This window comes from Electrophorus electricus, chromosome 7 (assembly GCF_013358815.1).
Source record: "Electrophorus electricus isolate fEleEle1 chromosome 7, fEleEle1.pri, whole genome shotgun sequence".
NCBI classification, from domain to species: domain Eukaryota; kingdom Metazoa; phylum Chordata; class Actinopteri; order Gymnotiformes; family Gymnotidae; genus Electrophorus; species Electrophorus electricus.
This window is the reverse complement of record NC_049541.1, coordinates 2333851-2343850: the sequence shown is the minus strand read 5'-3', so window position 1 is coordinate 2343850 and position 10000 is coordinate 2333851. Positions and strand designations below refer to the sequence as shown.

At 51.7% G+C, this 10000-nt stretch overlaps 1 protein-coding gene across 1 annotated transcript in view; it reads right to left on the bottom strand.

The window, feature by feature from the left end:
• The window catches only part of LOC113581944 (piezo-type mechanosensitive ion channel component 2), a 64875-nt gene that overhangs the window by 8299 nt on the left and 46576 nt on the right, over positions 1-10000 (bottom strand). Inside the window, exons 31-44 of the mRNA XM_035528275.1 lie at positions 9504-9607; positions 8915-9013; positions 8081-8201; positions 7128-7193; positions 6650-6816; positions 6125-6318; positions 4925-5098; positions 3713-4666; positions 2627-2885; positions 2163-2345; positions 1678-1963; positions 1227-1359; positions 557-704; positions 83-297 (exon numbers count right to left, since the gene is read on the bottom strand). Of these exons, the coding sequence (XP_035384168.1) occupies positions 83-297; positions 557-704; positions 1227-1359; positions 1678-1963; positions 2163-2345; positions 2627-2885; positions 3713-4666; positions 4925-5098; positions 6125-6318; positions 6650-6816; positions 7128-7193; positions 8081-8201; positions 8915-9013; positions 9504-9607 (3103 nt within the window). The remainder of the gene's footprint in view (positions 1-82; positions 298-556; positions 705-1226; positions 1360-1677; positions 1964-2162; positions 2346-2626; positions 2886-3712; positions 4667-4924; positions 5099-6124; positions 6319-6649; positions 6817-7127; positions 7194-8080; positions 8202-8914; positions 9014-9503; positions 9608-10000) is intronic.

Here is a 10000-nt window from a genome sequence, read left to right as displayed (position 1 = left end):
GCCGTGACAGTGTGTGTGTGTGTTTGTGTGTGTGTGTGCGTGTGTATAATGAGCTGCAGAGAGCGTGTCTAGGCGGCTTTACCTCTCCGTGATTCCGGGCAGGATGAAGAACATCCAGAAGTGGATGCCGAACACTAGGATGACTTGGAAAATCACTTTGCCCATCACGGTCTTCCGCAGGTACAGAGCCCGGTCCACCACCATGGTGCCGAACTGGATCAAGACCATGACGAGGAAGGGCCCCGGGACCTGGTCCTCAGACAGCGAGGACGTGATGTCCGCTCCGCCCTGGTGTTTCTAAGGGCCGGGCGTTAAGCAGTTGGAAAAGATTACTAGACTAACCACCACAACTGACTAACACTTAACATCAACAGAACTAGAACAGAATGAACTTATAAATAAAAAGTCTCTTTAATAGTTAAATACTTTATTAAATTTTCCTAGCAACAGATACATTTGGTAAGTATAAGTGACACATAGCAAAGTTATCTATTATGCATTTGTATAATATTAATAATGTATCTGGCTAATGATGTTATGTCTGATCTGAAAATACCCCAAAGGCCCAGAAGCCAAACACGATGATGATGAAGTCGACCGTGTCTGCCAAGAACATGAGGACGTAGACATCGGTCACGGCGCTGTACTCCGGGTGGATGAGGTTGTAGAAAAACTGGCGTATTGGGTGGTAGACCTCCATCCCTCTGTAGGAGCAGCACAGCCAGGACAAAGAAATGCAGCATTTCTACATAACAAACCTAACAGATCCAGGCTCACGCCCAGCACGCACATAAAAAAAGCGCTGGGAGATTTTTGCTGAGTAAACAAATATGACAAATATGAAAGCGGCAAACTCGGAAGGAGTGAAGATAACGGCCAGAGTTGCAGACACGTATGCCATGATAAAGCCATGAGCAAGGAGCGCCAGACTTCCACACACACACACACACACACACACCAGCACACACACGCACACACACACACGCACACACACACACACACACACACCAGCACACACACGCGCACACACACACACACCAGCACACACACGCGTGCACACACACACGCACACACACGCACACACACACGCACACACACACGCGTGCACACACACGCGCGCACACACACGCGCCCACACACACGCGCTCACACACACGCGCTCACACACACACACACGCACGCACACACGCACGCACACGCACGCACACGCACGCACACGCACTCACTTCCTGAGGAGGAAAACTCTGGCTTTGATGAGCTGCTCCCGGAGCTTCTCGGCGATTAGCTCCCTGCGGCTCTTGAGCGGCACTCCGGCCTCTCTGCCGTCCCGCCGGCTGCTGTTCCTGGTGCTTGTGCTTCCTGGGTGGCGGGGTGATAGCACGCGCAGATGTGTGCTCAGTCAGGCTGAAATGTTTACTGTCATCTCATCTGCCTGCTGTTTTAATGTTGGATCTGCTATGCCTTCACATTATGCTGAATATTTGCCCAGAGGAAAGGAAATCGTTTGGGGTGAGCAGTGTCCGGCCTCTTCTGTGTTTTCCTTATGTAGAAGTGCTAATAAAAAGCAGGCACTGGGACAGGGATTGGGTTCTCGTTCGTGAGCAAAGGGCTAAATTATGTTGCCAATAGAACAATCCGTCAAAGGTAACCCTAACGCGTGACCTCTGACCCGCTCACCTCTCTTGGAGCGCAGGGATGAGTGGTGGGAGAGATGCGAGCCCCCACTGGAGCTCTTTCGTCGCTGGTACGTGCGCTGCTCAGGGGAGTGCACGTGCACTTGCGCGTGCGTCTGGGGCGAACCGGCCGAGAAGCTCGTGGCCGCGGTCTTTCCGAAGCGTGGGGACCAGCTCCTCATCCTCTCCTCCTCCCTCGCTCTCCCCTCGTCCTCGGACTCGTCGCGATGGGGGGATGCGTCTTCCTTCTTCGTCGCTTTGGGGTCGTCTTCGTCCCACAGACCATGACACTGCGGGAGGATGAGCACACGGCAAACAAACAAGCGGCGTTCACAAACAATTCATCAACGAACGCCCTGTACTGAGTCCCTTTCTTAAAGTAGACAGTGTGTAGTTACACATAACTTACATTCTATGACTTATACTACTAGTTAGCACGGATTACCAGAAACCCAGATTACAAGGCCGATCCAAAAGCGGGATTACGACCTTGAGAATGGAGCGATGGAAGAACAGGGCCAACAGCTGCACGAGATCGTAGTGCACATATCTGTCCTTCTTCTCCACGCCGATGATGTTGGGCGGGTGGTACGGACGCTTGCGGTCCACCTCCAGGTTCTGGTTGAAGGGGAAAAAGCCGAACTGGAAGAAGTATTTGATGACGATGGTGACCTAAAAAGGAAGAAGATCATCCGCGTTTACTCGAGAGGTCCTGTAGCGCAGCTTGACCCCTGCCGTGTGATGCCTGCACTGTGCGTATGGTGAGCGCTAGAGGCCAATTAAAGTTAGAATGTTCCATACAGATCAAAAAGCATAACAAAAACAACACCTCATCATAAACAACACCCCATCATAAACCTGTGTAGACTACAGCGATCGGTGCACCAGAACACGCTGCGAACAGCCCGCAGTGTGTAAAGCTGTAGCCTCCGCTAAAAGTTCAGGGGTCGTGCCTCGGTGTAGACGATGGCCGTCATCCAGAAGCGTTTGCTGGGCCGCGGCACGGACAGCATAGCCCACAGGAAGATGAGCACAGGCAGCACCAGCGTTGCCATGGAGGCCGAGATCATGTGGTTGAGGATGATGACCAGGTAGCAGACCATCTCGGAGTGCGCCACCAGCAGGTTGTAGAGGGCATAGCACAGCTGCAGGCCCAGTGGCTGCGCCTTGTAGAAGCACTCACAGCTCTCCAGCTCTTCGTCGTAGAACATTCTGGAAAACGGGAGGTGAATTGAAACTGCGTTGTAAAACTGCAGTCTGGTGAATGAGAGAGAGCGAGCAGGTCACGATGAGCTAAGGACTGGTGTGACTGGTATGACTGGTGTGACTGGTGTGACTGGTGTGACTGGTGTGACTGGGATTGGTGTGACTGGTGTGACTGGTATGACTGGAGTGACTGGTGTGGATGGAGTGAATGGTGTAGCCAGAATGACTGGTGTGGCTGGAGTGAATGGTGTGACTGGTGTGACTGGTGTGACTGGTATGACTGGTGTGACTGGTATGGATGGAGTGAATGGTGTAGCCAGAATGACTGGTGTGGCTGGAGTGACTGGTGTGACTGGAGTGACTGGTGTGACTGGTATGACTGGTGTGACTGGTATGACAGGAGTGACTGGTGTGACTGGTATGACTGGTGTGACTGGTATGACAGGAGTGACTGGTGTGACTGGTATGACTGGAGTGACTGGAGTGGCTGGGATTGGTGTGACTGGTATGACTGGTATGACAGGAGTGACTGGTGTGACTGGTATGACTGGAGTGACTGGAGTGGCTGGGATTGGTGTGACTGGTGTGATGGGTATGACTGGTGTGGCTGGTCTGGCTGGTATGGATGGAGTGACTGGAATTGGAGTGACTGGTATGACTGGAGTGACTGGAGTGACTGGTGTGGCTGGTCTGGCTGGTATAGATGGAGTGAATGGTGTGACTGGTGTGGCTGGTCTGGCTGGTATGGATGGAGTGAATGGTGTGACTGGTGTGGCTGGTCTGGCTGGTATGGATGGAGTGAATGGTGTGACTGGTGTGTGGCAGGGTCTCACTTGTTGAGCAGGAGCTCACTGGCGGTGAGGTCGGTGGTCTGAGAAGGCAGCAGCGAGTCCTCCATATCTGATCTGCTGTCCGATGTCATCAGCATGAGCCTCCGGTTGTCCTCCGAGCTGATGGACAGCCTGTCGAAGCTCACCGCCTTGCTGTAGCTGGGCGGCACCTCCACGTCCGACGTGGTGGGGGCGTCCGTGTCGGGCGTGTAGAGGAGGCCAGCTGCCCGCTCCGAGGGTTGGTACTCCGGGCCCGAGAACTGCTCATCCTCCCTGCCGGAGCTCAGAGCTCTGCCATCATCCTTGGTCTCAGGCTGCTCCTGTTCAGCCTGCTCAGGGTCTCCAAGGTCCTGCTCTTCTTCAGGCTTGATGGCGCCTGGGGAGCCAGTGTTTGGTCCCCCAGTGTCTGGTTCTCCAGTTTCCTGTTCCCCAGTGTCTGGTTCTCCAGTTTCCTGTTCCCCAGTGTCTGGTTCTCCAGTTTCCTGTTCCCCAGTCTCTGGTTCTCCAGTCTCCTGTTTCCCAGTGTCTGGTTCTCCAGTCTCCTGTTTCCCAGTCTCTGGTTCTCCAGTCTCCTGTTTCCCAGTCTCCATTTCCTCAGTGTCCTGTTCCGTGGTCTCTGGTTCACCGATGCCCGGTTCCTTGCTGTCGAGATCCCCGGAATACTGTTCCCCAGTGTATGGTTCCACTGTGCACAGTTCCCCAGTGCCGGTGTCCGGTTGCCCGGTGTAAGGTTCCCTGAGGTACTGTTCCAAGGTGCCCATTTGCCTGATGTCCAGTTCCACGGTATTCAGTTCCACAGTATCCGGTTCCACAGTTTCTGGTTCCACTGTATCCGGTTCCACGGTATCCGATTCCACAGTATCCGGTTCTGCAGCCTGTTCAGGGCTCTCCTCCACCTCCTCAATGGTGTCATTGGTGCCTTGCCTTGAGAATAAAGTGATGCACTGAGTGGCCTCGCTGTTGACAGAAACACACACACACACACACACACAAAACAGAAAACACTGGTAAACCAAAGTAACGCTTGTCCATGTGCAAAATCCTGGCAAGGGCTCCGATGATGAGGAGGCCAGCTAACACGGATCCAAACAAAAGAGAACAAAAACCCATCAATTCTTCAGCTGTGTGAGAGACCCAAACCTTATTTCTGTATCTATTAAACACAGCAGCTCAACCAGGAGAGGAGAGGCACCCTGGAGCTGAAAGGTTAAAGACCTGGATCCAGCGCTGCTGCCGCTCTCCATGGACGAGTTGGATATGTCCAGGCCGTACATTTTGCGCAGCTTGGGCCGCGCCCGTTCGCTGGTCTTGGGCACGTTCTGGGGAATGTCGTCCAGGTCGTCCAGCGTGGACTGGTGTGAGAAGAGAGTAGTGGCCTCTGTGCATGCGCTGGTGGGATGAGGAGATGGAGAGATGAAGAGATGGAGAGATGCAGTGAAACGACGTGAATGGATGGATGAACTAGTAATATGAGAAATGTTTATTAGTGCATTGAAAACCAAGTGTTCTACAATGAAAGTCTCAGTAACAGAACCCCTGCTCTGCAGTCTGTAACGATCCAACACTCCTGCGTCAGCTTATAAAAGGGACTGAAGATTACATAATCGCAGCGAGAGGCAATAATTATTTTTATACTACCTGTTCTTCTAAAAACAACCTGGAGGACCCTTGGCACATAGGTACTCTAGCTGAATGACCATATAAGTGTGGAACAGGAGCACGATTACGATACAGAAACATGACGCACAGTGGAGGTCACTGTGCCAGAAATGACCGGCCAACCAGTGTTCTAACCGCCGCCTACTGACTTAAAGACATCTGGACTAGGGGAGTATCACTAGGATGTTTTTAGGGTGTTCCTAATAGCGATGCATCGCAGCAACACAGTAGTCATGGCGAGGGGTGGTGTTACAGTTTAGATGAACGTATGACTGTTGTGAGTTTGAGTGAATGAAATCGGAAGTGCGATGATGAGCCACATCAGATAAGGGTCTGTTCACACTAAACCGGTTTAATCACGCTTCCACAATCTCTCAGATGCTGTGGTTATTTAGAATCGCTACGTCCCACAAATACCAGTCCAAGAGAAAGTGTGTTGCATAAAGGACTTTAGGTACACAAGAATTGATAGAATATTACATGTAATAAAGGCCTTACATGTATCCTAACTGTAATAATGATGATGAAGACGTTGAAACATTGATCAGGCCGGAAAAAAGTCTTAAATTCTGTTCCGGCCCCAGCAGACTGAACTACTACTTGTGCCTTTGTGTTTGTTAGCCTGTAGCTTCAACCGAAAGGTTTTCTGTTAGAAGGTGCATCTGTACCGCTCTGTAAACATTTGTTTCCTGAATGGTATGCGGTGTTTCACGGGGTCGGGCGAGCAAGTGTTGCGGCGTGTGGCGACGCGCGCACCTGGACATGCTGTCCCTGGACGCCCCTGAGTCCTGGCTCTCCATTGTGCACACCCTGCGCCGGCGCCGGCCCCGGAGCGAGCCTGAGCTCATGTCCTCCTCGCTGATGTGGTCCAGGCCAGACTCCCGTGAGGCGTTCAGACGCAGCTGCTTCTGGTAGTAGACGTGGATGCTCTCGCGTGACGGCACGTTGCCCTGTGGGGTCGGGGGAGTAGGAGGTCAGCAACCTCTACCTGAGTTTCTCTTTATTTGTAGCCGTGAGCAGTGGTACAATTGAAGGGCAGAATCATGGTCTTTATCCACGAGGACGTCCATGAGGACATTATCTTTGTGTTACCATAACGTATGCTGTAGGTTAGTCTCGAGTGGATGGATCAAACATGGATCAAACTCACACAAACACTGATGCTATTAATAACACAGTACAAAAAAATGTTAAAGGTACAGTGCTAATGTGCTGCCTCTCATTCATACTGAACTTAGACGGGGATATAGAGGGAAGTGTTTACGCGTGTGCGTGCGTCACCTTCTTAACCTCTCTGGTAAGCATGCAGCGTTCGATGCGCAGCACGGTGGAGATGTCGATGTACTCCCTGCAGATGGAGTTGATCCACACGGTCAGGCTGTCCACCGTGGTCAGGAACAACACCCAGGTGAACTTCAGGACGTTGAAGATCCGCTTAATGATGTTGTCTGTCAGAAGAAAAAAAAAAAAAAAGATCTGACATGCGTTTGTGCAGGTATGGGCCCAAAGTTTGTACATGTTGGACTGCAACCCCAAAAATAACGTTTTCGATCTTCTTCTTTCGCTAATAGCACATGACAGAAATTTGAGTGAAATATGACAAAAAATGATTTTGGGTTGGACAGTTTCATGCTGCATTAGTGGACTCCCAGTAAAATGCATGTTATAGGCGTGCTTCACTAATATGTCGGGGATACCTCAGCAGTTTCCACTGTGAATATTAGCATGAAGTCTAATGTTTGTGCACGTGTGAGTGTACCTGGACCATCCTTCTTCTCCTCTGAGCTCTGCGGTTCATCGTCGCCTACTTCAATTGACACATAATCTGCACACACACACACACACACACACACACTCATGCACGCGTACGTCTGGTGAAGCGGGACCGGCTGCGTGTGCCGGCCGCGTGTGAAATGCCGTGAGGTGTGAAGCGGGACCGGCTGCGCGTGCCGGCCGCGTGTGAAATGCCGTGAGGTGTGAAGCGGGACCGGCTGCGCGTGCCGGCCGCGTGTGAAATGCCGTGAGGTGTGAAGTGGGACCGGCTGCGCGTGCCGGCCGCGTGTGAAATGCCGTGAGGTGTGAAGCGGGACTGGCTGCGCGTGCGGACCGCGTGTGAAATGCCGTGAGGTGTGAAGCGGGACCGGCTGCGCGTGCCGGCCGCGTGTGAAATGCCGTGAGGTGTGAAGCGGGACCGGCTGCGCGTGCCGGCCGCGTGTGAAATGCCGTGAGGTGTGAAGCGGGACCGGCTGCGCGTGCCGGCCGCGTGTGAAATGCCGTGAGGTGTGAAGCGGGACCGGCTGCGCGTGCCGGCCGCGTGTGAAATGCCGTGAGGTGTGAAGCGGGACCGGCTGCGCGTGCGGACCGCGTGTGAAATGCCGTGAGGTGTGAAGCGGGACCGGCTGCGCGTGCCGGCCGCGTGTGAAATGCCGTGAGGTGTGAAGCGGGACCGGCTGCGCGTGCCGGCCGCGTGTGAAATGCCGTGAGGTGTGAAGCGGGACCGGCTGCGCGTGCCGGCCGCGTGTGAAATGCCGTGAGGTGTGAAGCGGGACCGGCTGCGCGTGCCGGCCGCGTGTGAAATGCCGTGAGGTGTGAAGCGGGACCGGCTGCGCGTGCCGGCCGCGTGTGAAATGCCGTGATGTGTGAAGCGGGACCGGCTGCGTGTGCCGACCGCGTGTGAAATGCCGTGAGGTGCGTGATGACCCCACCCATCACCTTTATTCTTGTCCTTCCTGCTTTTGCGCCCTCTGCTGTATCGCTTCCAGAAATGACGGCGCTCCTTGCTGCGCTCCTTCAGGGCTGTTCTGGAGTCAGTGACCCAGGCATGGTACACAAACTGTGGAGGTCAAAGCAGCAAAGTCACCTTAGCCAATCAAACTTGCACGCTCCATCCAGCCATCCACTGCACGGGGGAACTCACCAAACCCCAGCCTGAAGTCAAATAACCATTTTCAGTATATACTCTCCAGATCTTGGCAACAAAACTTAAGCAGTAATGAGATAACGATTCTCATTTACAGTGTTTTTGCTGTTCCACCGAATTTCTATAACTTTTGGTAATGTTTAGTTGGTTGAATCCAGGCCTCATACACAGAAAAATGGAGGACGCCACAACCACAATCTGTTTTGCCCCACTGGATTAGAAATCACTGCAGTTTTAGACTGACCCGAAAAAGATTGGTAGTGAGATAAGTTGTGATGATTACTGTCACACAGTGGGGCAAACCACACTGACTGCACCCAAACAAGACACAACCTTAACACACAAAACTCACAGTAATGACAGTCATTGTTAAAATTCATGCTGTTCAAACACGATGATGCCACCCTAAACAAAAAACCAACAAACACAAACACAAACAAACACACAAACAAACATACAAACACACGGTCTATTTTCCCAAAGCTTTCCCAGTCCATGCCACCTCATCCGGGACAGAATTCCAGGCCGTGTTTTGGGGCCCCGTAACAAAGCACCATGGAGTGAAAAGGTGAAGGCACTGCCAAGCAAAACACCATAAAAACAAACAAAAGCCCCAAAGGCGATACCTTAGTGGCCCTGATAAGATACTGCAGGATAGTTTTGGGCAGTTTTATGATAGACCTAGGCAGGGCCAGGACAGCGGAGGCGAACTTTCCAACGGCTCGCTGCAGTAGAGGAACAGAGCCAGCCACAGTTAGAGAGAACACGGCAGGAAAGTCTGCAGGAGAGTGTCAGCACCTCCTGAGTACCACGCAGGGACTGTCCAGCTAACTTAGCTAACTGTCAACATTAAACTTCTTTTGTAGTTTTGTAGTGAGCACTGTTCAGTTAAACCGTCCCTTTAGCTGACAGTACAACAGAATAAACATACACACAGAACACAGAAAGTGTTTTTTAGATCAGTAAGGGAAACTGGGGAAAATACATGACAGCAGTATAAACAGGGCACTTTATGCCGCTGTTCAAAAAAGAGTGAACTCGGCGTGCTGATGTTTAAAAAGAGTGAAAGAGTGAGCACTGGAGTAAGAGCCATGGCAACGTTGTGTTCAGTAAGCGTGAATTCTCCAGGCCTCATGGCAGAGAAATCCAAGCCAGGCTCAAGATTAGCGTTAGAGGGCTTCGGGTCATAACCGCAGACCGTGACCGCTCGCTCACCTGGAAGGCTGATTTCTTGGGAGGTTCCTCCTCTTTTTTGTCATCCTCGTCTTCCTCGTCTTCGCTGTCGGTCTCAAACAGGTAGTAATCTCCACTCCTCACCACTGAGAGAAGGAAGGCAGGAATAATCTCTCACTCTAAAGCTCTGGTAAAAGCTGCAGCGCAGGACAGCAACAAGCGTCTCTGAGGGACTGGCTGAGGAGCTATCTTAAAGTTCGCAGATAGTGACAAACTGCAAAGCAACAATGACTATTCAACCTTGAACCAAACTTACCGCTGTATTTTTGAGAAAAAAAACTATGAACTTTGATGGATGTTATTTTCACAAAGGGTCTTACACAGACAGCTTTGAAAGTAAAATTACTATGAAGCTTGAAGATGGCATGCAAATGTTACGAGACTGGAAAAAGAAGCATTAAAGGTTTTACAGGCCATAATACACATATTAGCTTTCCTCTTAAAAATAAAAATAGTGAAGATTAAATCTGTCCTCTACT